This window comes from Dasypus novemcinctus, chromosome 14 (genome assembly GCF_030445035.2).
Source record: "Dasypus novemcinctus isolate mDasNov1 chromosome 14, mDasNov1.1.hap2, whole genome shotgun sequence".
In the NCBI taxonomy this organism is placed as follows: domain Eukaryota; kingdom Metazoa; phylum Chordata; class Mammalia; order Cingulata; family Dasypodidae; genus Dasypus; species Dasypus novemcinctus.
In genome coordinates, this window is record NC_080686.1 from 105,998,762 (window position 1) to 106,024,303 (window position 25,542).

At 64.7% G+C, this 25,542-nt stretch overlaps 2 protein-coding genes across 2 annotated transcripts; both read right to left on the reverse strand.

Moving 5' to 3' along the window:
- Nucleotides 1-5,295: 5,295 nt before the first annotated feature.
- LYNX1 (Ly6/neurotoxin 1) lies at nucleotides 5,296-7,751 on the reverse strand. The gene is made up of 4 exons (XM_058276110.2): nucleotides 7,669-7,751; nucleotides 6,887-7,051; nucleotides 6,585-6,686; nucleotides 5,296-6,397 (listed from the first exon to the last, which is right to left on the reverse strand). Exons 2-4 carry the CDS (start codon nucleotides 6,936-6,938, stop codon nucleotides 6,201-6,203), a joined length of 351 nt encoding a protein of 116 aa, XP_058132093.1. The 5' UTR covers nucleotides 6,939-7,051; nucleotides 7,669-7,751; the 3' UTR covers nucleotides 5,296-6,200.
- Nucleotides 7,752-14,789: 7,038 nt separating this feature from the next.
- LY6D (lymphocyte antigen 6 family member D) lies at nucleotides 14,790-16,482 on the reverse strand. Its single transcript, XM_012521785.4, has 3 exons — nucleotides 16,422-16,482; nucleotides 15,522-15,620; nucleotides 14,790-15,348 (listed from the first exon to the last, which is right to left on the reverse strand). Exons 1-3 carry the CDS (start codon nucleotides 16,471-16,473, stop codon nucleotides 15,113-15,115), a joined length of 387 nt encoding a protein of 128 aa, XP_012377239.2. The 5' UTR covers nucleotides 16,474-16,482; the 3' UTR covers nucleotides 14,790-15,112.
- Nucleotides 16,483-25,542: the final 9,060 nt, after the last annotated feature.

The following is a 25,542-nucleotide window of genomic DNA, read 5'->3' on the forward strand; positions in this document are numbered from 1 at the left end:
GGGGAACCGGCCTCGGGAGCCCGCGCCCCGGCCTGGGGCGCCCCCGTGCCCCCTCTCCAAGTCCCAGCCTTACTGTCCCGTGGGGGGGTGGACGCCGCCCGCCCAGTGCCCCTCCCAAGTCGTCCTCTCTGCTCGTGCCAGAGCCCCCGCCCTGCACACAGGCCCATGCTGCGCCCCTCCCGCTGGCCTGAGACCCTCCGGCAGACCCAGTGACCCCGACCTCAGCGTCCTCCCCAGCCATTGGAGCCCCGGCCCTGACTCCACGCCTCCCCGCCTTCCCGTCGAGCCTCACGATGCGGTTTCACAGTCCAATGAGCCCACAGCAGGCCCAGGCTGGCTGGCTCAGGGCTGGAGAGGTGGGCAGATGGCAGTGAGAGCCTGGGGGGTGGGTGGTGAGGGTCCCCCCATAAGCGTCCACACCTATGCCCTCCCACAGGCTGTTCCTTCTGCCCTCCAGGCAAAACGAGCCTGAGCCCCAGTGCCACCGCCTCCGAGAGGGCCTCCGGGGCTGCCAGGGCAGAGCTAGCTGCTCCGCGCACGCTGCCCCCACCCTCACCTGGGGACGCGCACCAGCCCACCCCGCCTCGCCGACCTGAGCGGCCCCTGGGGAGAGGGTGCTGCCCCGAGGGGCCGGCCGTCACCCTGCGCCCCTCCCCTGCACCGAGTGGGGGCTCCAGGCCTGCAGAATGCGTCCCTGCAGCACGGGGGCCGGTGCCGCGCTGTCAGGGAGGGAGGCCGGGAGGACTGCAGCTCCAAGCTGGCGCGGCCAGGAAACCGGCTGTGACAGGTGCGCGCTGGGGGATTCACCACCCAGAGTGGGGAGGGGTGCCACAGGGAGGGAGGGGGGTGACAGGCCCTGCACGCGGGCGTGTGACTCTGGCGGCCAGTCCCCACGGGGCATGAGTGGGACCCTGGGGCGGGACCAGAGCTGCCCCTCCCAGGGCAGGCCCAAGGGCTGGCTGGGCTCCTGCTGCCAGCTGGCCCCTCAATGACGTGGGGGGCTTGGGACCCCCGAGGGAGGGAGGGAGGGTCCCGAGGGCTCCCTCGCCCCTTGCCCGCTCTCCAGCTGGAAGAGCGAATGTCCCCGGGCACGCGGTTTTGTTGCACTGAGGGAGAGGAGGCACGTGGGTGGGAGGCCAGCCCAGGCAGGGGGAGCCCCTGCCCAGAGAGGGCCCAGGCTGTCCCACACTGCGCTCCGGCTGGGGGTCCTCGGGCAGGGGGTGGCCTGGGCCCCGGGCTCGCAGAGGAGACGGAACAGAGGACCCCTGCCCCGGCCCGCGAGGACGTGTGTCCCTGGGAATGGGAGAGACCCGGGCAGGAGGGGCCTCCGTGCTGGGGTGGGGGAAGACAGCGCGGGGCCCCGTAGGCCGCGGTGCAGCAGCAGGTGCTGGCTCTGGGACTCCCCGATCGGCCCCTGTCGGGCTTGGCCAGGGACAGCCCCAGGGAGTGGGGACTGGTCGGGGCTGGAAGGTGCGGCGCTGGCGGTCGAGGGGCCTGCCTTAGTCTGTGGGGCTATTGGGGTGACGGACAGAGGTGCCATTCCTAGCAGGGTAGCTTGGGGTGGGGTACTCCATGGGGTTGCCGGGCAGGCACCCCAACAAAGGGCCTGTAGCTGGGGTGAGATGCGGGCAGCGAATACTGAAGCGGTGGGAGGAATGTGGGAAGCCCGCTGGAGGGGGTGTGGGGGAGAGGGTCAGGAGGGGTGCCGGGGGAGGTGGGTGCTGGGCCGGGCCTGAGAGAAGCCCCAGTGGGGGGCCAGTTAATTGGAGAGGCCTGGGTGGCAGAAGGGAGCGTGTGGGGCCAGGGGTGGGGCCTGGGAAGGGCCGGGGGTGGGGAGGGGCTTGGAGGAGGAGGAGCTGGAAGTGCTTTGCAGGTGGACGAGCAGGTGCCGGAAGGGGAGGGGCTGCTGGCCAGAGACAGGGAGGTCCTTGGGGGCCCGGAAGTGGAACCCCCCAGGTGGAGACGGCCAGGACCAAGCTCTGGGGGTCACAGAGGCCCTGAGGAGGGGGCCGGGCCAAGGGGCTCACCCCGCTCTGGGCTCAGGGTGGCAGCCGCAGAACTGCCTGCTTTCTGGGGTGAGGACGGGGCTCGGGGTACCCAGGCAGCGCTGTCCCCGGCCTACCCCACCCTCGCCCTTCGCCAGGCTCCTGCGGGCTGAGTCACCGGCGGGTCCGGGCAGGCGGGGCTCCAGGCCTGGCCCCAGAAGGCGCTGTCGCTGAGTCCCGTGATCTCCCTCCACCTGCCAAGCAGGGGTCATCTCGGGCTCTAGCCGTCCTGGCTCTGAGGGGACGCGCCGCAGGGGGCACTGCTCTCCCTCCTGGGGGGTGACCCAGGCCCAGAGCCCACCTCCTCCCCCGGAGGCACACAGAGCTGGGGTGGAAAGAGGAAGTGGGCTGCAGGTGAGGAGACCCCCAGGGCCAGCTGCCCCCCGGGAACGGGCCTGGCCGTGCTGCCCTGCCGGGGGCCGAGGCCCAGCCAGGGGCCAGGGGCTGTGACATCGCGGTGGGGGAGGGGTGGCAGAGAAGCCGAGGTGTGAGGGGGGCCCCGAGGACGGGTGAGGCCCCAGGAGGGCAAGCCTGAGAGCAGCAGTGACCGGCCCGGGGCCGCGCAGGGGGCTGCTGCAGGGGCGCCGTGTCCTCCCTGGCTGCTGGTGGGCTCCTTCGTGCCCGGGGGCAGGAAGGGTGGTCCTGCGAGGAGTGGCCGGCTCAGAGCCCCTCCCGGGGAGCAGGGCTCAGGACTCTGAAAGGCAGCGGGGGGCACCAGTGGGCAGGGTGGGGGGCCGGCCCTTCTCCCACTGCGCTGGGGTGCAGAGGCGGGGCGGTTGGCAACACGCCCCTGGAGATCTCCTGCCTGCCCTCCGCGGTCAGCCCCGCTCCCTGGATCTCAGCTGGGCCCCGAGGTCAGGCCTGGAGGAGCTGTAGCCTTGCACGGAGCCGGGGGCCACAGAGCAGGCGGGGAGGCGGAGGGCGGCAGGCGGCCAGGCCCAGCCCGTTTATTCACGCACGCGGCGAGATGCGGGTGGGCGCTGCTTCACAGCAGAGGGTGTGTGCTCAGGCGGGGGGCAGTGCAGGGGCCCCACCCACTGCCCCCCATCCTCACGGGCCCCGGGACCACCATCCCCATTCCCCAGGTGCGGCACCCAAGGCTCGGTGCGGACAGGACAAGCCCGTCACCAAGTCGTGGGAACGGAGGAACCGCGCCGAGGGGGGGGGCAGAAGTGGCACAGGCCCCGCCCCCTTTCCTGCTCCCGGGTTCTCAGAGTTACGGACGGAATGCTCGTTCCAGGCGCCTGTCACCCAGGACGGCGAGGAGGCGGCGGGGCTGCCCTGGCGCTGGGACCCCGGGGCGCTTTGGGGAGGGGGGTCTCCGCTGTTCCGGAGTTGTTCTCTGTGCTGGCCTCAGGGCACTGGCGGGGTGGCCGCAGGGACAGGCGCCGGAGCTGCTGCTCTTACAGGCCTTCTACCCGGGCCCGGGGACCCCGATTTCTGCTGGCGAGACCCCCAAGCTGGGGAGCTCTGGGTCCTCCTGCTGGGCCCGTGGTCCCAGGACAGGCGGGAGGTCAGGTGCTCCGAGGGGTGCCCGCACCCCGACAGGGCTGCCCCCCAACCCTATTGCTCCCACAGCCTCAAATCTCTGCTTCCAGTTTCCTCCGGGGCATCCCCGGCGTGAAGCTGCACAAGTCTCTGACGCGCTAAGATCTCCTGGGTTTATGGACCCACCTGCCCGCCTCCCCCTGCCCTGCTCAGAGCAGCCCCGAGACGGAGAAGGGAACGCGCTGTACGGGCCGGGCCCAGGCTGTGGCTCTCCAGCTGCTATTCTGCCCCTCCGTGCCTCAGTTTCCTCACCCGTGAAGGGAACTTCACGGTCCCCACCTCCCAGGGTTGCCGTGGTGTCTGGAGCCGCGCGCAGGTGGCGGCGGGTTCCCGTGGACGCGATCCACCCGGACGTACCCGCTTGGTCTCCACCGGCTCTGAGGCTTGATCTCCCGATTCTGCGCTTACCCCGGCAGTGTGCACACGCTTCCCACCAGCCGGCCTGGCCACGGGGCAGGGCACAGCACTAATGAGCGCCCTCTGTGTGCTCCGTGGGGCGGGGTGGGCAGCACGGTGCCCGCGGTGGGGCAGGGGGGCTCGTGCTGGGCTTGGACTGGTCAGGACGGGGAGATGGGCAAGGGAGCTGGGACCCGAGAGGCGCAGGAGGCAGGTGGGGGCTGTGCCCCGAGCCCCACGGGCTCCCGCTCTCGGCGGCTCCAGGCTCCAGGCAGGCGCCACCCCATCACCTGAGGGCCCCTCCCAGCTCCGGCCGTGGCACAAGCAGGCCTCACCGACTGCTTCCCAGGGCGCTGCCCGCTGAGTCAGGAGGGGCCTGTGGCTGGAGGCGCAGCGAGCTGGCCATACCTGCTCCCCGGGGACAGAGTGGGGGCTCAGGGACGGCGCCCAGGCTCCTCCCCACCCCCTCAGCTCACCTCCAGAGGCAGCCGGAGAGCCAGGGCACCCTGCCTGGGAGAAGGAGCCTGCCCCGTGGGACTTGCCCCTGCTTTGGCCCACCGTGCCCCACCTTGGGGGCGCTGGGGGAGACATGCGGCCTGGCCCTGGTCCTGGGTGAGCACCCACAGCCTGGCCTGCCCTCTTTTGCAGCCCCTTCCCACTTCCTGGCCTGGGCACCTCTGGGTGGAATTTCCAGCCCAGGACACCTGACAAGGAACTAGTTTCGGGGCCAGGAGCTGCTGGCCCACAGACACAACGCCACCACATGGGTGGCTTCCCGGGTTTCAGGTGTGGGAAGGTGAGGAGGAGCCAGGGAGCCAGGTGCTGTGTGCCCCGGGGCACAGTGCAGGGCATCTCTGGTCTCGATCTGGAAAGGGAGTTGCCCTGGGCCATTTCTTGGTTCCCAAAGCTGGTGGGGGGATGGGGGGTGGGGGTGGGGCGAGGGTGAGGCCTGCCCAGGGCACTCTCCATAATTCCGATTATTAGGCCCATTAAATAAGAAGGGAGCTGGTAACCTACTGGTAAGTGGCTCACTGGGGGTCCTGCATCCAGCTGGGTTAGGAGGGCGAGCGTCCCGGGCCCGAGTCCTCTGGGCCAGGGTAGCCGCTCCTCCCACCCGCAGAGACCCTGGTGGGCACCTGGGCCCACCCTCACCCACTGACGGTGCCGCGGGGCAGCGGGGAGGGCGCTCACTCGGTGGAGGGTCCAGAGCGTAAACCCAGCGGAGGCCAGCAAAGGGGCTGGGGGGCCGCCCCCTTCCCCTTCCCCTTCCCCTTCCCCCACCCTCCCTCCTCGGCCCCGCCCCACCCCAGCGCGCCGGCGCAGCCAGTCCCCATCCTTCGCGCCCCAGCACGGGCCGCGCACCCACGGGCGTGCCGGGGACGCGCACACGCGCCCCTCGCGCGCCCGCGCGCGCGCACCCCTCCCCTTTACCGGAGCTGTCTGACCCCGGGCGCGTCCCCTCGGGCCCCCCCCCTCGGTCTGCCCTGCTCGTAAAAGGGGCCGGTTCTGAGGCTGCGCCCGCCCAGGCCTCACCCCGCTTAGAATAGCCGTGGAGTCAGCGCTGAGGCCTCACCAAATATAACCAGGTCGCCGGCCCGCGTCCCTGCCAGCGCCCCACGTGGGGTGTGGGAGGGACACGGGGCTGGGTGGCACCTGAGTGACAGGGGACAGCACTCCCTGCTGGGCCTCGCGCCGCCTTTGGAGCCCCGCCTCCCCTGCCTAAGGCTGCGAGCCCACCCAGGGCTGGCCCGGTTCTCAGGACAGCTGACCGTGACAAGCCTTCCTCACATGCCCCGGGTCCCCACCTGCCTGGGCAGCTCCCGGCCCTCAGGCGGAGGCACAGACAGCGCTTCCCCGCGGCCTCCCCTTCCTCCACGCCCCTGAGTGGACCCAGGCCCCCAGGCTCCCAGGCCTGCCAGGCAGGTGGGCGCGGGCCACGGCTCCCTCCACGTCAGCGTTTCCTGCCTGTCCGAGGCCCCGCTCCGCCCGCCACGACAGCGCGCCATCCCAGCAAACAGAAGGGGTGCAAACTCTCCCCCCACGAGCTCTGCGACGCCTGGTCCCACATCAGCCATTTGGAAAGGGGACGTTGAGGGGGGCCTCGGCGCCAGGCCCCGTGGGGTGGCAGGGGCGGTCAAGGTCTCAGGGAGGGCGGGGGGTGGGGCGGGGCCTCCCGGGCGCCGTGCCCGGGGTCTGGCGGCAGCCAGGGCTCTAGAGCAGACCCCAGAGGGTGGCCAGGAGCACGGGGGCCAGGGCCAGCGTCGCCGGGGCGGCCAAGCCGGCGCCGTTGCAGAGGTCGTACTGGCAGCAGGAGGTGGTGGACGCGTGCTTGGAGTAGCCGTCGTACACCGTCTCGAAGCAGGTGGGCACGCAGGACTTGCTCACCTTCATCCTGGTGGGCGTGTAGTCTGCAGGGGGCGAGGAGCCCTTACCCTGCGGCCCGGGACCTCCAGCAGCGCCCCCCCCCCCCAGGGCTCCCTTAAAGGACTCGCCCGCTGGCTCCCTGGGGCGGTGGGAGCCTCCCTCCTCGGTCTCCCCACACTCCGGGCAAGGCGGGAGGGCCGCCCCGGGCAGCAGGGGGGGCCCCCCACTCACAGGTGCGCGTGGTCATGCAGTAGGCCACCATGGCCGGGCAGCGCATGGGGTTGAAGCAGTTTTCTCCGTTGTAGGCACAGACGTGGCAGTCCAGAGCCGGGGCTGGGGGCAGCAGGAGCGGGGCAGGCGTCACAGCACGGGGAGGCGCCCCTGCGCCCGCCCGTCAGCCCCCAGCCCCCAGCCCCTCCCAAGGGCACGGCAGCTGGAAGGTGAGGTGCTCGGCGGGGATTCGGGCCTTTCCCGCTTTCAGCCCCTCCGTCCCCAGACACGGGTCTGTCCATCCCTCCGTCCACCCGTCTTACCCAGCGGTAGGCCCACCAGGACCACCAGGAACAGGGCGATCAGGGGCGCCATGGCTGGGGCGAGAGGGCAGCAGGGCCTGGTTCAGCTCAGCAGGGCGTGGGCGCCGAGGGGCTCGGCCAGCCCCCTGCCCTCCGGAGGCTCCGGGTCTACTGGGCGACGCAGCCCTGCATGGGGACACGAGAGCAGGTGGTCAGCGGTGGTCCGGAGAGATGCCCAGGGGACCTGGCCAGGGGTGGGGTGGGCAGAGGCAGGGCCACCCAACTCCGCCTGGGTGCCAGGGCGGGCTCCCTGGAAGAGAGGGCACTGGGTGGCAGCAGGGAGCTCGGCCTGTGTGGGTGGAGTGGGTGATGGGGGCCGTGCCGGAAGAGGGGAGGGGTGGGAGAGGTCAAAGGTGGGGCTGGGGAGGCAGCAGGGGCCTTGAATGGACTTCACCAGAGGTGGCACAGGGCACCTGCCGCCGCGGGCCCTGGGTGCTGGGGGGCTGGGCATGGGGGCGGCCCTGGCTGGGGCGCTGCAGCGGGAGCTCTGCGGCAGGATGGCCCGGGGCTGCCCGCCGAGTGGAGACGCCCCCGAGGGCTGCGGAGGGCCGGGACCACGTCCCCGCACCCCCGCAGCCGCCCGCCCCGGGGACCAAATTAGACCACGGCTTCCCGAGGACGAGGCGCTCTGCCGTGGCCCAGTTCCCGGCGGGTCCCCGAGGCCTGAGTCAGGCGCGCGGCGGTGTGGGGTGAGCGGCCCGCGACCTTCAGCACCCGAGCCCCCGCCCGCGGCCCGGACTCACCCGCGGCAGCTCGCCGGTCCCTCCCGCCGGCCGGCGGTGCGTCTGGCCGTGCGCCCCGCAGCGCCCGCACCGCAGCGCCCACCCCGGGATTCTGCGGGCGGGAGGCACCGCAGAGCGAGAGCTCGCCGCAGGCCCCGCCCCGGCCCGCCCCCGGCCCCGCGCCCCGCCCCCGGCCCCGCGTCCCGGTGCAGGCGCCGCTGACAGCCAGCCCCAGGCGCGCACGGCCCCGCACCGACACCCACGCGACCCGCTCACGCCCGGGGACCGCCGCCGCGTCGCCGACCGTCTCCCCCGGGTCCCGCCGCAAACCCTGCCCCCGCCCCTCGCCGCCCTCGCCTGCCTCGCCCCACGCAGGGTCAGTAGCCCCCCCCGCGATTGAACAGTCAACCCCGCAGGTCAGACCTGACCCCCGCAGGCCCGCGCCGGCCTGCACGGCGCCGCTGCACGCTCCCCTGCCCAGTTCAGCGGGCCGCACTGCCGCAGCAGGCCCGGCCAGGCGGTCTGCGCTCCCACCTGGCCCTCTGCCCTGCTGTGTGACCGCAGGCAGTTACTTAACGTCTCTGCGTGTCGACCCCGCACCTGCAGAATAGTGGTAAGAGGACTCCCGCTCAAGGGCTGCCGGAGGACTGCGAAGGGCAGGGTCTGGTTTTGGTGCTTGGGCCTTCACGGCCGTTCCCACCATTCCACCATAGTAACAATGTTGAAAAATGAGTTTTTGATTTAACTTAAATATCTCAATATATTTTTTTTGCTCTGTTTTAGGCAAAACTAAATAGATGTTCATGGGCCCTACCAATTTCATTATTTTCTGATGAAGGAAAAATATTAAAACATTTTCTTTGACCCATAAGGCTCATGTTATTTACTTTTTTCCTTTCAAAAGAAATTTTTAAACATTTGGGTGGGCCCCTCAAGTGTGGGGGGCCCAGGCCCTCTGCCTCCTGTGTGTCCAGGGCAAGTCAGCTTTTGTCCTGGGAAATCCCTCAGTCCTGGGCAAACTGGGACCACTGGTCACCCTTTTGGCCAAATAGCCACTGAGGCCACTCCCCCTCCCTGTGCCAGGAGCTGGGGATACAGCAGAGAATCAAACCGACAAACACTCCCAAATATTCCCACCCCAGCAGCGCTCCCACTGTAATGCAGAGAGAATGCGAAAGAAACACAGCGTGCCAGGGGCTTCGGCGTCAGGCTACAGGGAATGCACTGGAACTGCATTTGCTGCCCTGCCTTAAACAGCTGGAAGACCTGGGCCACGGACAATGGGCGGCACGGGCGGTGACCCCCGGGGTGAAGGAGAGCAAAGGAGGTGAGCCCGGAGGTGGCACTGCAGGGAGGGGGAGCCCACACAGAGTCTGCAGCCTCCTGCGTGGAGGAAACAGCCGAGAATTCAGGGGGGCCAAGGCCGTATCCAGGGGCACGATCGCCAGGAGAAGAGGGAGCCGGGGAGTGGCTCAGGGCCCCTGAATCTGGGTGCTGAGCGGCACCTGCATTTTGCGGAAATTATCCCGAGACATGGAAGAACCACTGGGAAGGAGCAGGCAGGGTTCTGGGGTGCCGCAGGGCTGGGAAGAGTTCACCCCTGTGCACCGAGAGGAGAACCCACTGGTGGAATCCTTAGAAGAGAAGTGTGCGAGAAGAGAAGTGTACAAGAGGAAGAGATGTGTGCAAGAAGAGAAGCGTTCAAGCAGAACTTCCTCTAAAAGCCACGTCAGCCAGGGGTGGCCCTGCGCCCCGTCATGAGGCTCACGCCAAGTGCCCCTGTTGAGAGAGCCTCCAGGAACTCCCACGAGAGAACAACCTGTAGCCTTTTTTAGTTAAGTTTTTTTTTTTCCCCAAAAAAAGCTTTGTGTTCGTCTGAAAGCAGAAGGCGGGTGATGGAGCCCTCTTCCAGGGGCAGATGAATCTGTTGCTAAGATGGACCTGCAGCTAGAGGCTTCAGGGTTTTGCAATAAAGGCACAGTCTAGGGAAGTGGGTGTGGCTCAGGCGACTGGGAAGTCCCGGGCTTTTTCCTGTGGCCTCCTGGTGGAGGTGACCTGGCCCACGCGGAGAGCTGGCCTGTGCGGCAAGCTGACGCAACAAGGTGACGCAACAAAGGAAGAGTCAGCCCGAGACTAGAGAAGAGCTCAGTCCCAACTAATGAGGCTTAAGTGCAAGCTTTGGAAGGATCCAGTTGTTTCCAAGTAACTTAACAGCACCCCAGAACAGAACCCAAAGTCATTCAAAAAGAAGACCTCCCACCAAAATCCTACAATGTAAAATCCATCCCATAAAATGTTTGGTATCCCTTTAAACATGATCAGGCATGCAAAACAGGAAAATGTGACCCAAAATAGACAAATTTGTCACTAGAAACAGTCCCAGAAATGATACAGAGGTAGAATTAGTAGGCCTAACTATACCATTTATTAACAGCATCCTAAGGAGGAATAAAGTGGATAAAAGATATGAAAGACCTGTGCCTTGAAAACTATAAAACATAACTGAAAGAAACTTAAGAAGACTTCCACAGATGGAGAGGTATGCTCCGTCTTCGATTAGAAGACCTGGTGTTAAGATGTCACTTCTCCCCAAATGATCCGTGGGCTCAATGCCATCCCAATCAATACCGCAAGCTCTCTTTTTTTTTTTTTTGGTAGAAGTTAACTAGCTAATTCTAAAATTTATATGGACATGCAAAGGACCTAGAATAGCCCAAGAAGAATAAAGCTGGAGCACTCACAGCACCTGACTGCAGGGCTGATAATTGAAGCAGAGTGGTATCGGCACCAAGCCACACAGATAGTGGCACAGAGTCTAGAAACAGACTCCACAATCATGGCCAGCTGACTTTCGACCAAGGTGTTAAAGCAAGAGAGAATGACCTTTTCAACACACAGAGCCAGCCACAAGCAAACACTGAACCTCCACCCCTGCCTTGCGCTGTGCCTAAAAATTACCTCAAGGGAGTGGATGTGGCTCAGGCAGTTGAACACCTGCCTCCCACGTGGGAGGCCCCGGGTTCAGTTTCTGGTGCTTCCTTAGAAAAAAACAAACAAGCAAAACAAATGAGAAAACCAACTCAGGGAAGCCGATGTGGCTCAGTGGTTCATGGGTTCATTCCCTGGTCCCGAATACCTAAAAAAAAAATTAACTCAAAATGGATGAGAGACTTTAATGTAAGAGCTGATAAAATTTCTAGAAGGCATAGCAGAAAATCTTAGTGATCATGAGTGTAGCAGTTTGATATGGTTATGAATTCCAAAAATAGGCATTGGATTATGTTTGTAAACTGGTCTGTACCTGGGCATGACTGAGTTATGATTGGGGCTTTGATGGGCCCACATCATTAGGGCGTTGAGGCCCCGCCCCTTGGTGGGTGGGGACTCACAGATAAAAGGCAGCAAGGGACAGTGTTGAGGGGTTTTGATGTTGGTGTTTGATGCTGAAGTCTTAAGCTGGAGCCCGCAGGAAAGAGACAGAGACATTCGCCTCATAGTCTACAGCTGACCTTGTGGAGGAAACAGAGGAGCTGAGGCCAGAGGGACCCAGGAAGCCTGAGCCCTGGCAGGCGTCAGCAGCCATCTTGCTCCAACACGTGGAAATAGACTTTGGTGAGGGAAGTAACTTATGCTTTATGGCCTGGTATCTGTAAGCTCCTACCCCAAATAAATACCCTTTATGAAAACCAACCAATTTCTGGTATTTTGCATCAGCACTTCTTTGGCTGACTAATACAATGGGTGTGGCAAAAATTTCTTAAAATTCACAAGCTATACAAGAAGTGGACAAACTGGATTTCCTCAAAATTTAAAAAGTTTGGTCTTTATATGGTGAAGGACAAAAGGTATATAAATGTGAGGCAGGTCCCGGCATTCTTGCTGGGGTGTGCACACTTCTGGAAGGATCCTTGAGACGTGAGGGCTTGGCACATGGTGCTGGGGAGATGCGCAGTGAGCTTGGAGAGGCCCGGTGAGTCTCCTCGCCGCGACGGCAGCGGCCTCCCCGCAGGGTCACGTGGCCACCTCCGGCTGTCCATCCCCACGGGCCAGTGTCTTCTGAAGGTCTGCTGTGGCCGGCCTGCTCTCCCGGACCAGCCCTGAAATAGCCAAACTGGAGCCCAGTCTTTACGGTATGGACCTGGGAGCTGGAGAAACCTTGGGGTCCCTCTTGCTGTGCCTCCCTGGTCCGATGGGGCACGGAAGCCCAGCAGGGAACGGTGCCCCAGACACATAGCGAGTGGGTACCTCGGCTCGGGGCCAAAGCCCGGCTCCTGAACTGGGCCCAGAGCGCTTTGGAGAGAGCATTAAGCAAAGCAAACCCCAAAACCATCAACCGGAAAAAAAGCACTGTTCAGAGAACGGAAAGGCGGGCCAGACCAGGAAAAGTCATTTGCAGATGATACATCCAACCGAGGACTTGTATCCAAAATATACAGAGTGCTCTTACAAAGGAGACAAGCCCAGTTACCACAAAAAGGGACAAAAGAGACACTTCCCCGAAGGGCCTAAATGGCTGGGACATCAGCGCACACCAAGACGCCAGCACCGTCAGTTAATTAGGAAAATGCAAAGTAGAACGTGAGCGAGATACCCCACCGTGTTAGTGCGTCTAAGTTTAAAGACCAGCAACATGCCGTGTTCGGAAGGGTGTGGGTCCCCCGCCACGGGCTAGGAGGAATGTAAAATGGAGATGCACTTGGAGAACAGACCAGCAATTCTTGAACCTAACCTGCCATGAGACCCAGCCATCCCACTACTAGGTATTTCTTTCTTTCAGATTTGGTTTTATTTATTCATTTCTCCCCACCCCCTTGTTTTTCACTGGCTGTGCCTCTTCGTCTTCCGTATTTCTTTAGGAGGCTCCGGGAGTGGGAGGGAGGTGCCTCATCGCTTGAACCACCTCTGCTCCCTGCTTTGTCGTGTCTCATGTTTTTCCTCCTTGTGTCTCTTGTGTCAGCTTGCTGTGCCTGTCTGTCGCGCCAGCCCGCTGTCTTCTTTAGGAGGCGCCGGGATCCAAACCAACCACCGCCCATGTGGTAGGCGGGAGCCCAGAGGCCTGAGCCACATCCGCTTCCCATCCACTGCTAGGTATTTATCTAGGAGAAAACACACATCCACACCCAGAACCGCACCCAGCGTTCATGGCAGCATCGTGCAGGAGAGAACAAGCTGGATGCCACCCAGATGCCACCCACAGGCACACGGATAAACAAGCCGTGCCCGATCCCTATTGCAGAACAGTCTTCAGCAGCTGAAAACCACAGTGTCAAAACACGCTGCAACGCGATGGGTCTCAAAATAATCACGCTGAGAGCAAGAAGCCAGCCCCCCCACACCCCCAAAAAAGAGTGTGTATGGTGAGATTTCACTTCCATAAAATTCTAGAAAACATTATCTAGTGACGAAACAGATCACAGCTGCCTGGGTACATGGGGTACAGGGAGGGAGAGCAGGGAGGGACCCCAAGAGGTGCAGGAATTATCCTGATCGTGGAGGTGGGTTCACGGGTGTTTAATGTTAAAAACTGGCCACACTGTAACAGTCTTATACTTCAAGCATACCTCAGTAAAACAAGCAAACAGACAGAACAGCAGAGAACGTTAGGTGGTGACAAAAGCTATGGAGAAAACCAGAGCCGGGCAGGGGGCGCGAGTGTGGGGAGCAGGGGCCAGGATTGGCCTCCCTGCCTGGGCAGCCGGGGGTGGGGGGAAGACCTAAGGGTCACTGGGTCAGCTCTGGGGGCCGTGGGGCTCCCGACCCGGGTGGACGCAGGTGGAGGGGCTCCCAGAACCCGGGAGCTGGGGGGAACAGCTCTGCTTCCCTGGGCTGAGCTTCAAGTCCCCGGGGGGCCACCGCCCCCAGCTTTGGTGTCCCCCTCTTCGTGCTCTGCCGCCTCCACGGCCGGCGCCGGGGCCCTGCCCTCTGCCCTCCCTGCTCCCAGCGCCCGGGCTCCTTGGCCTGCCTGGCGGGAGTGGGGGCACAGACGGGGTGCAGGAGCGGACGTGTGGCCGCTGGCCTGGATTGATTGACCGTCACTTTGGGAAGTGGCTGCTCCCTTCGCTCTTAGCGGGCGCCTCCGGTGGCCACCGGGGGTGGGGGGGGCACGCTGTTCTGGGACCTGGCACCCTGGAACTTTTCCCTGGGGTGCCCGGGGGGAGGTGGGAGAGAGGGACTCCGGGGCCCCTGGGAGCACACAGCGTATGAAAGACCTGCAGCCCTGCGGGGGACGAGGGGGGCCGGGGTCCTGCAGGAGGCAGAGCCCCCATCACAGCGCAGGGACACTGATAGGGCGCAGGCTGACCCCGGCCAGTGCCCCGGGCACACGAGGGAAACTGAGGCTCCGGAGAGTGGGGGCTCTGCTCAAGGTGTTCCCACCAGGAAGGGCGGGGCTTGGGCAACGAGAGGGAGGGGGCAGTGGGGCAGCACCCCAGAGCCCTGGGCAGCTGTTCCTCCAGAAGGGGAGAGGGAGCAGGCGGCGGGCAGCGCTCCGGGGGTTCCATGGTGGCCCTCGGGGCCTTGGACAAGGCAGGATGACCGCGTGGTTGACAGCGGAGCCCAGCCGCCACGGGGTAGCCGAGCTCAGGCAACGGGCCAGAAAGCAGGCTGCGGGCCACAACGCCGGCAGCGGGCCCTGAGAATGGGCTCCTCCCGGGCACCTCTGGGCAGCCTCGCCCAGGCCTTCCGGGTCTGAATCACGCCCTCCCGGTCTCTTTCTGTCCTAGTGAGGTCTGGCTAAGGGGGCTGCGGGGCTCCCCTGGGTGGGTCACACCCGGGCAGCTGGCCTTGCCTGGGCCGTGGCTTTCAATGGCCGGTGCTAGGGTGCACTGGGCCCCGCACGCAGCCTGGAGGGTCCTGAGCTGGCCTCGCTGCAGGCCCTCAGGCCATGTCCAGCCGGACCTGCCCTGGGCAGCTCTTCCCCCCGGACCCCAGCAGGGGCTCTGTGTGGGGGGCCCTCCAGGGGCCTGGAAGCCCTCTGCCCAGAGCTCCTGTTCAAGCTCCCGCCAGGACACCCCCCCAGCATGGGTGCTGCAAAGGAGGTGCCCGGGGAGGGCTGTGCTTCCCTCAAGACGGGAGAGGGAGGCCGGCTGCTCCCCTGGCAGCCCGGGGACCCGTAGGCTCTGATGTGAAATAGCACAGCCACACTCGTTTAAAATCATTTATTCCTGGCAGGGTCGAGTAGAAAAATAACGGAAACCAAACAGAACGAGTGGGAAAGCAGGAGGGGTGGAAGCTGCCCGCGTCCCCTGCCCTCCGCCCCGCCCGGGGAGGCCGTGTCCTCTCTCCCGGGACAGGGGCCACAGCCTCTCGTGCTGGGGGAGGGAGTCAGCAGCCCCCTTGCCTCCTGATGACCAGCCCAGGGGGCCTGACCTCCCGTCACGGATGGGGAGGGAGTCTCGGAAATCTCCGGGGAAAGGGCGGGGAGTAGGGACATGCCCCGGCAGGCCAGGGGAAGGCTGGGCGGGGGTCACAGGCCGGGGCCCACGACGAAGGCGAGGAGGCCGAGAGCCAGCGCCAGGCAGAGGGCGGTGCGGGCAGGCGGGCTGCGGGGCGGCGCGGCGCTTTGCAGCTTCGAGTTGCACAGGCTTTCCTGGCAGCAGGACACGGTGGCCTTGCCGCTGCTGACCTGGCCCTGCGCGGTGTCGCTGGGCGTGCACGACACCGCACATTCCTTCGTCACCAGGTTCCCGGACAGGGTCTCCACTGGGCGGGCAGGGGTGCGGTCAGCCGAGCCAGCCGCCCCAGACCCTCCGCGCGGCCCCGCCGCCCGCCCCCGACCACCCGGCTCGGCCTGCGTCCGAGTCCCCGGGCAGCGTCCCGCTGTCAGCCCACCCGCCCCCAGGACGGCTGGAGGGAGAGCTGGGCCCAGGGCTCACCCTTGACGGTGGTCTTGCAGTAGCGGTCGGTCATCGAGCAGGTCACTGGCTTCTGGCAGTTGCTGGTGCTCGTGCACACGTGGCACTGGAAAGCTTGGGCTGCGCGGAGAAGGGGTCAGGGGCTCGGCCAGCCTCTCCAGGGACACGGGGAGGTCTGGGGTCACCCTCTGCCGCTCCTGCCCCAGGCCAGGGCCCTCTGGGGGCTCCTGACCCTGCTGGGGTCATTTGCTGTGAACAGCTTTGGGGGGGGGGGGAGCAGAGGACGGTCCCTGCCCGCTCGGGCCCCCTCGGGCCCTGCCTGGAGGAAGTGTCCTGCCTGGACCTTGCTAGAGGGGCAGTGAGGAGGTGGCCAGTGTGGGGGTGCCCAGAGAGCCCATCCTTGAGTGTCCAGAGCTCTGGGCTGCAATACCACAGGCGCGGGGCACCCACTCCCGTCCCCTCTGGGGCCGTGCCCAGCACGGGCTGCCGAGGGCTCCGGGGACCCTGGGGTTGCGGGAGGAAGAGCTCGGCCGCCTCCCTGCCGCCCTGGGAGGGGCTGGGGACAGGAGGGCCTGGCGGGGGGGGGGGGGTTGTGGAATGACCCCAGTCACATGTCGTTCCGGGGGCGGGGTCCCCAAGACAGGGCCCCGCTCTGCTCTGACCCAGAGCGTCCCATCCCCTGAGTCACTTCTGAGCCCTGGGACTCTGCGAAGTTAAGATGTAAGGTGGGTTTTTTCTTTTTCAATTCTGAGACTCGCCCCCCCAGCCCCGCGTCCTCCACAGTTTCAGGGTCTCTGAGCCTCCAGGCCAGTCGCGCCAGGGTCCCAGCGTCTGGCCACTCCCAGCCCAGGCCCAGCCTGAGGGTCCGGTCACAGGACAAACGGCCTCCCCACGTCCTGGCCCCTCGGTCTAGCCCCTCACCTGGCCCAGTGGCCGCGGCCAGCGCCGCAAGGAGCAGAAGGACGGTCTTCATCCCGGGGCGTTCTCTGGGAAAAGAGGGGCCTCCTCCTCCCCGGAGGCCTTATAGCTGGGGCAGGGCCTGGGCGGGGAGGCGGAGCCAGGCGGCTTTCCCGGGGGACCTGCCGCCGCAGCACAGGACGCCCGCCCCGCGCCGCCTGCCCGCACCCGGCCCCGCCCGCACCCGGCCCCGCCCGCCTCCCTGTCTGCCTTTGGCCGCCGCCCCCCCGGGCCGAGGACAAAGGCCGCAGGCCATGACGGCTGCATGGGGGGCACCCAGCCTTGTGCCGCGGGGCAGGGGCTGGTGGGAGGCGGCCCCGGACCTGCCTACCTGGGTGCAGCTCAGCGCGGCCGGGTGGAGCCAACGGAGCGCTGGGGAAAGGACCGCAGGGAAGATGTGGGCGGCAGAGCGGAGGGCCTGGGGGCCGACACTGGCTTCCCGGAGCGTGAGGCCAGGACAGGGCATCGCGGGGAGGGGTGCAGCAAGGGCGTGGATTTTCTGCCTGGGAAGGCAGAGAAGTGGGTGCTGGAGGAGAGGATGTGTGGCTGCCCCATTAGGGCCTGGTATGCAGTAGGTGCCCAGTAACGGCTGGTTGCATGGTGATGGCGACCCAGCTGGGTGGAGGAGGAGGCCTGGCTGATGGGCAGGGGCATCCGCAGGCGCCCCCCCCTGCCCCTGGGACCCTCCGGCTTCTGGCAGAGCCGGCAGCGCCACCCCGTGCTGGGGGTCTCCTCTCTGCCCTGCTTCCCCAGCCGTGAGCCCACCCAGGTCTGCACAGGCCGTGCCCCTGGGGCTGGCCTCTGCCCTCCACCTTGGCGCTCGCGGGAGGGAGGGCCCGGCCTTCCCGCAGGACTTGGGGCACTCTGAGCCAGGCCCCAGCCTTGCCTGCACCCCCCGGACCCCTTGCCCTGCTGCTCCCCCTGCCTGCTGGGTTGCAGGCCCCGGGACCCCTGATGGGAGGAGAGGGCGGGTCACAGGGAGGCCTCGCCCTGTCCCTGCTGGGGGCCGACCGCGAGGGGCCAGGGGCGCAGGTGGGGAGGCCAGGCCAACGGTGAGGGGCGGGGCCACAGACCCGCGCCGGCCCCTCGGGCTGCCCTGCTGACCCCGCTGAGGAGGTGCACCGACGGGGACGGGCCCCGCTGGACCGGCCTGGCGTGGGGGGCCAGGGTGGGCCTCAGGCTAACTGGAGGTCGGCTCCCTTCTCCCTGTCCTGCGGGTCCAAGCCCAGGCCGAGTCTCCGGCACTGGCGAGGCTCAGGGGGACCCGAGAGCTCCCCCAAACGGCCACGTTCCTGGAGGGACCCCCCCTCAGGCGAAGGGGTCATGCCTTCTGGAACCCCGCAGGGGAGCAGGGGGGGTGCGGGCAGGGGCCCCTCCCGGCTGGTGCCGGCGGGCAGCTGGGGTCTCACCCCATGCCGCGGGGGCTGAGGGGTCCCCACGCTCTCCTGCAGGGGACAGGCCTCCTCGGCTCCCCCGAGGCCCGGCCAGGAGGCAGAAACCAAGGAGACTCAGGAGCCCGGGAGCGGGACAGCGGCTCAGGGATGGGCGGCAACCGGCTGTGGGGTGCGGGTGGCAGGAGGGGGTGACTCACTGGGGCCAGGGGGCCTGGAAGCTGCTGGAGAAACGGGTTTGGGAGGATTGGAATTCCTGTTGGGCCTGGTGAGGGGATGGGTCCAGGAGGTCTAGGTGCAGCCGGGGAGGGGCGTCCGGGCTTGAGGCCGCCAGGCAGTGGGCTCTGGACACTTAGGGGCAGAGGGCTGGAGTGGGGACATGCACCCCTGGGGGCTCCCACCCTGGCCCACCCACCCTGCTACCCTGGCCTGCCCCTGGGAGCACCTTAGGGTCCACTCCAGGGGCCGCGCGCCCTGGAGGCTGGATCACACCATGGGGAGCTCTGGTGGCAGCTTGGGTCCCGTTTCATGGGAGGGACACCTTTGTCCCTGGAGGGCTGTGTGGGAGAGTGTGGGCGTCCCGTCCCTGGGCGGTTTCCTACAAGAAGCATGAGCAGCCGTGGCAGGCACTGGTATACGGGAGAGGATGGGTGGTGGCTGCCGGGAGGCCTCTGAGAACTGGGAAGTGGGAGGCAGGGCCCTCGGGAGGGCCTCCCGCAGCAGCGACGTGGCCCTGGAGGAGTGGACAGGAGCCTGTGGCCCCAGGCCGGCCTCCCCCCACGCCCACAGCCTTTTACAGTGGAGGAAATGTAGGACCAAAGAGGGCAGGGCCCCAGGCCACCCCAGGTGGGGCTGAGCCCAGCCCCCCACCCCCACATCCGGCCGAGGTGCTTCTGACTCCACCCCGGGGCAGGAATGGGGTGTCCCTGCCCCACTGTCCCTGCTGGAGACGCTGCTTCTCTCCTGCACCCGGTCCCTGGGGCTGGGGTCCAGGTTCCAGACCCGACTTTGCCATCAGAATGGTGGCTGCAGGAATGGCGCCCATGGGTCGGGAGCACGGCCCCCCGGCCCACCACAGCCCTGCCCACTGCCTGACCTCGGTGGGCCAGGAACCCACAGGCACAAGCCCCGATGTGGGTCTGGAGGAGAGGTCTTCCTGCTCACGCTTCCCTCCCCTACCCCTTGCCTCCTTGCCCTCTCCCCCTCATCTCCTTCCTGGAGTAGGGGAGGTGCAGGAATCGGGGCGCAGACCCCCCAGCTGTCAGGGCCACTGAAAGCACACACAGGGGCGAGTGCTGCCTAAACAGGGAAGCACCTAGCTCAGAGCCACACAGCAAACTAAGCCCAGCTCCTTCTGAAAGCGCAGCCCTGGAAAGTCCCCCCACCTTTTGGTCCCAGAGTGTGGGCCTTGTTCTGGGCTGAGGGTGAGCTCCAGAGAGGGACAGGCAGGTCCCAAGGCAGACCTTGGGGGATGAGGAAGAGGCTTCTTCAGTCTCAGGTAGTAATATGGTCAAACCTGGCCAAGATATTCCAGGGCCCCCAAAATGCTTTCCCTCTACTCCAAGGCACTCCATCCACCCATCCATCCATCCAATCATTCGCCCTCTCATCCACCCAGCCATTCACCCACCCTCCATTCATCCATCCATCCCTCATCCAGCCATCTATCCATGCATCCATACATCATCTATCCAAACATCCATCCATTCAACTCTCCATCCTTTCACCCATCTAACCATCCAAGCATCCATCCATTTTTTCAACCATCCATCCATCCCTCCTCCATTCATCCTTCCATCCATTCAACCATCCAGCCATCCCGCATCCATCCATCCATCTATCCATCCATCCACAGTCCATCCCTCCCTCATGTATCCATCTATGCATCCATCCATCATCCATTAAAACATCCACCTATCTATTCAACTATCTATCCCTCTCTCCTCCCATCCATCCCTCATCCAAATATCCATCCACCCATCCTCCATCCGTCCATCCATCCAACATTTTATAAGGGCCTCCCATGTGCCAGGTACTGTGGGTATAAAAGAGACTGAAAGATAAGAGACATTTGATCCAGCCTTCAGGGCACCTTCCTGCTAGCCAGAAGTGGGGAAAGGGGATGGACAGTGACTGCTCTGGGGTGTACACTGCAGGAGAGTGATAACCAGAGAGGCCCTGGGGGAGGGCTGCAGGTAGACTCTCTGGGGGGAGTTGTCTAAGCTGTGACCTCCAGGGTGGGCAATGTCACAAAGCAGGGCCCGGGTTTGCTGCCCCTTGCGGCCGCAGGTGTCATGCCTTTTCTGTCTCCCTTTCTCTCAGAGGGCCAGGTACGGGTACTCAGTGAGTCAGGGCGTGGGGCGATGACTCAGTCACACACCTGCACACACAGACGGGGCCCGGGTGCCCGAGAGGGAGCAGGGCCTGCCCAGGATCCCACAGCAAGCCAGAGCCAGAGCTGGGCCTCGCCTCGCAGTCTGGGACTCTTTCCCCACCCAGGCCTCCTGCTCAGCCCACCCTGTGCTGCACCAGCCGCAGCCCCTAGAGGAAGGGTCTCCCTCATGCGTTCCCAGGGCTGGCATGGGCCTGTGTCCTGGAGGCCCCCTTTTCCTGGGAACAAGCCCCTTCCCCAAGGCTTGCCCACCTGGGACCCTGAGCACCAGCAGGTGTTCTCCAGGGGTACCCTGCTGCCCCACTCCCTTTGCTGGACTCGGCCTTGGGCTGGGAATAGGGGCGGTGTTCGCGTGGCCCTGCCGGGTGGGCCCTTATCTTCACTCTGCCTCTATTTCCTCCTCTGCCAGGGACCACGTGGCTAGAGAGGAGCTTGAGAAATGCTTCCCTGCCTCCAGGCACCACAGCTTCCCCAGAAGGGCTGTGTTGGGGCCCTTGTTTCCTTAGGATCCAAACATCGAAATTAGTTCCCAGGCCTGGTTGCTGGTGTCTTCCTGGGAGAGGCCCCACAGGATTCCTGCCCCCCACCAGCCCCTCTGAGAAGCACTGGGACACCTCCATGGTGACTCTTGGGGCCCTGATAATTGGATTCTCTGGCTGGGTCCCTGGAGGCACCAGGACTCAGGGGTCCAGGCAAGGGTGCCCAGTGCCAAAGAAATCCTCCATGTATGAGCTGCATTCTCCCATGGAGAGTATGGGGGTGGGGGCTGCAGAGGGGCATGGACATGGAGCCATGGCAAAGATGACTGTGGGCACTCAGAGCCCCAGGACTGCAGAGTCTGAACTGGACAGGCCTGCAAGACATGGCACCCTGGAATCTCAGCCACAGACAACTTGAGAACCACACATACTCTGGAGGAGATTTATTTCCACTCCTGAGAACCAACTCCTGCTAGGGTTCCAAGAAGGAGAGACAGTTTCTGTACTTGTGCTCTACTCCTGGGCCCTCCCCTCAATGCTTTGCTACACCTCCTGTTGTAGCCTGGAGCTGTGGCTGTGAACCTTTGAGTTCCATGAGGGGTGGGGATGGGGTCTAGGGCAGCAAACACAGTGTCTCCTGTAGCTGAGCGGGAGGGCTTCGTCCTCGCTCAGGCCCAAGAGTCGGGGGGGCTTGCTCCTGCCAGGCAGCCGGCAGGGGGTGCTCCAAGATGGAGCACCGGTTCTCCAGGTGTGGGGGACGCGCGGTTGGGGAAAAACCACGGAGACCGCTTGAGTGCAAGAACAGGTCTGCTTTATTATGGAAGTACACTTAGCTATATAGGGTTGGGTAGAGGGAGGGGCGTGATGAAGGGAGGGTTGGCTAAGGGGCGGCTGTGGACAGGCTGAAGCTGATGGATAGACCTGAGGTAAGCAGTTACTGGGGAAGAGGGCAGATTGTGGGTTGGCAATATGGGTGGGACTGGGGGGAAGGACGGCGGGAGCTGGAAGGGGAGGAGGGGTGGAGAAAGGCGGCAACAGTCTCCTTCACTTTCCTTCCTCATTCCTCTGTCCTCACTTCCAACCCCCTCACCCATCCATCCTGTTTTTATTCACAACCCACCCATTCATCTACCCATCCATCCATCATCCACCATCTTACTTCATCCAACCAGTCATTCTCCCACCCATCCTCAATCTATCATCCACCATCCATTCACTGTCCATCCATTGATCCATCCATCCACCATCATCCATCAGTCATCCACCAATCTATTTGTCCATCTGTCCTCATCCATCCACCCATCTATTCATCCATCCATCCTCCACCCATCCACCATCCATCCTTTGATCCATCCATCCATCATCCACCCATCCACCCATCCATCCATCCACCCATCTATCCATCCACCCATCTTCCATCTATCCACCATCCATTTCTTATTCTACCCCATTACTATCATTCATCCATCCACCCATCTATGCATCCATCAATCCACCATCATCTGTCCATCCACCCACCCACCATCATCCATCCATCTACCTACCTATTCATCCACCCATCTATTCATCCATCCAGCCTTCATCCACCTATCCACTCATATTCATCCATTCATCCTCCATCCACCCACCCATCCATCCATCCACCATCCGTCCATTGATCCATCCATCCCCCCCATTCATTCATCCACCAAATATTATTTGAGGAGCACCTGTGTGCCAGACAACATTCTGGATACCAGAAAAATAGAAGCAAACAGACACATTCCCACTCTCATGAAGTTTACACTCTAGGGGAACCTGTCAGTAAAGACAAGAAATATGTTCTGAGATATCAGATAACGACAGGACCTGTGAAGGCAAGTAGAGCAGGGCAAGGGAACGGGGTGTGGGTAGGTATGTGAGGCTGTGCTGGGTGGAGTGATCTGGGAAGGATGAGCCAGTGGGTCTGGCTTTATGGACAGCCTGGAGAAGACACAAGGCGTGAATCTGGTGCTGCTGGCGCACTGTGCCGTTTCCCCTCGTTGGAAGGAAGAGCCCCAAGATGTTGACTGCTTCCTCCCCAAGGGGCCCTCGTGAAAGGCCCGTTTCCCACCTGCATCTGTCCTCAGGATGGGGCCTTGTCTTTTTATCTCCCTGTGATCCTCTCCTTGCCCTCTGGGTGTTTGGTTTGGTGGTCTGGGGGGCCTTGGTTCCTCCTGGGGCCCCAGGGGCTTGTGTCCCCCAGGCGGCTCCCCATTCCCTCTCTGTGCTCTCACACACTCCTACAAGAGAAAACAGTAATTCTCAAAGGCGGTGGAGTTGACGGGGCAGGGGCCTGGGGTTCGCAGGTGGGTGGGTAGGGGCCTGGGCCCTGCGGGTGGGTGGGCAGCGGCCTGGAGCTCGCTGGTGGGTGGGCAGGGGCCTGGGGCCTGCGGGTGGGTGGCAGTGCCTGGGGCCTGTGGAGCCCGGCGTGCAGGGCGAGCCTGCTCCTGTTAGGTAAGGCGGTGCAATAACTCGGGGGCCTGGGATCCTCGCCCTAAAGGGGAAGGAACTGTTTTCTTAGGTGCCCCTGTGCCTGGGACCCTGTGGGTCTGTCCTTCCCGGCACCAGCCCTCCTCCCCAGTGGAGGCGCCTCTCCTGGCAGCCCTTCCTGGGAAGAGGACTTGGCACGCCCTTACTCTGTAAGCCGCCGCACAGCACTGCCGGCAGGCCCTGGGTTTCTTAAATGTATTTGAGATGAGGCTCGGGACTACCATCTGCCCCGGCGTGTGTGGGGGAAGGGCCGGAGTCTTCCAGGCACCCCTCGGTTTTGGAGGCGGCGTGCCCGAAGCTCGCCAGGGCCAGAAGCACTTGCCCGGGCCCGGGGGCCTGTGCCAGCAGGCCTGGGGCTGGGGCGGCCTCTCATACCGGCCTTGGGCGGCTGCTGACAGCCGGGCGGGCTCCTGGGCTGGGCGGCGCGGCCCCCAGGACGTCTGCGTGTTGCTGCAGGTCCCCCTGGGTGTGGGCACAGGGCGCCCGGGGGGAGGGTGGCCCCGGGCTGGGCCCCGGCCAGGAGCTCATTATGGTAATCCTAGCGGCTTAGCGAGCGAGGGCTTTGTGTCCTCACCTGGGAAAGTACAGAAGGACAAGGGCTGGGTCCCTGATGGGGGCGTGCAGAGGGTGCCGGGTGGGGGAACACCCCCGCGGGGAGGCACCCCCTGAGCACGAGGAGCCAGCCCCGACCTTGACCCCCACTCCAGGCCCCCTGGGCTGGCCTCCTGAGAACGCCCCGCCTTCTTTCCAGAAGCCTCTGCTCAGCACTGGCAGCCCCGCAGGCCTTCTGTATCTCGGCGCAAGTCTCGGCAGCCCCAGCGCCACCTCCTCTCCCACCTGGGCCCCTTCAGGCATTACATTTTTTTTCCTTTTTTTTCCCTCTATTTTTAAAAAAATATTACATTAAAAAATATAAGAGATCCCCACGTACTCCCACTCCCCTCACCCCACGCCTCCAACATAAACAACCTCTATCGTCATCATGGGACGGTCACTGCATTTCAAGAGTCAGTGTCCCCACAGGGCCCAGCCTCAAGCCACCCACGTGCTCCTCCCCAAACCAGCAGCAGCCACCGCCCGGGGGGCCTGGCCGCCTCCCTGGATGCCCCCAGCCCACATGGACACTGCCCCGAGGCCAGGGGGCTGCAGGGCTTCCCACCCGGTCCTCCACGTCCGCCAACGAAGGGGCCCGCTTGCTCCCTGCTGACCAGCCTCGGAGGCCCCAGCCCACCCCCCGACCCCCCCACCCCCGCCTACCTGTGGGCCTCGGCCAGCCCGGGCCCTGTCCTGCCTCAGGGCCTTTGCACGTGCCCCCTGCCGAAGGCGCGGTGCCCTCCCAGCTGTGGGGCCTCGTTGCGCCCCCGCCCAAGGCCCTCGCCTGCTCCCTCCCCACCGCTAGCTGCCGGTCCACGTTTATCTGCGGCTCACCCACCACCCACTGGCCTGAGGGACCCCGGACGTCTGTGCTGTCACCAGCGTCCACGTGTCCACATGTGGCCTGGTATGCAGTCGGCGCTGGCTGACTCACTGACTGTGGGAGAGCCACACCCGGGAGGCGGTGTGCCCAGCGGTAACTGGTTAACACCTTCTTACACCACCTCGCCCCCCAACTTCCAGTGGTGTCGGGGGTTCTGTTAGGGCTTGGAGCTCCCCCGGTGGGGAAAGAAAGCCCCAGCCTCGAGGGCGGTGGGGAGGGGTCCACTGGGCCCCAACTTTGCTCCTGATTCGGCTGCCCCCAAGGACCCAAACCAGGCTCCCGGTGGGCTCCCAGAGCCCAGTGCCATGGGTGCGGTGGCCAGGGAGATGGTGCCAGGGGCCGGGGGGTCCCAGAGCCCAGTGCCGTGGGTGCGGTGGCCAGGGAGACGGTGCCAGGGGCCGGGGAGTCCCAGAGCCCAGTGCCGTGGGTGTGGTGGACAGGGAGACGGTGCCAGGGGCCGGGGGGTCCCAGAGCCCAGTGCTGTGGGTGCGGTGGTCAGGGAGACGGTGCCAGGGGCCGGGGGGTCCCAGAGCCCAGTGCCCTGAGTGCGGTGGTCAGGGAGACAGTGCCAGGGGCCGGGGGGTCCAGAGGGAAGGAAACGGGCAGCCCCAGGGAATCCTGGCGCCAGGTGCAAGGAAGAGCCCCCTCCACCGCCCTCCCTGTCCTCCAGGTGCAGACCCAGCGCAGGGGGCCTCCCACAGAGGGCTCCCCACCTCGGCCTCTGTGCTCCGGGCACCTCCGGGGCTCCCCCACAGAATGGGCCATGGGAATGGGGGCTGGGCAGGGGCAGTGTGGGGCACGCAGGGCAGGGGTCCTGACCAGGGCACTAAGCAGC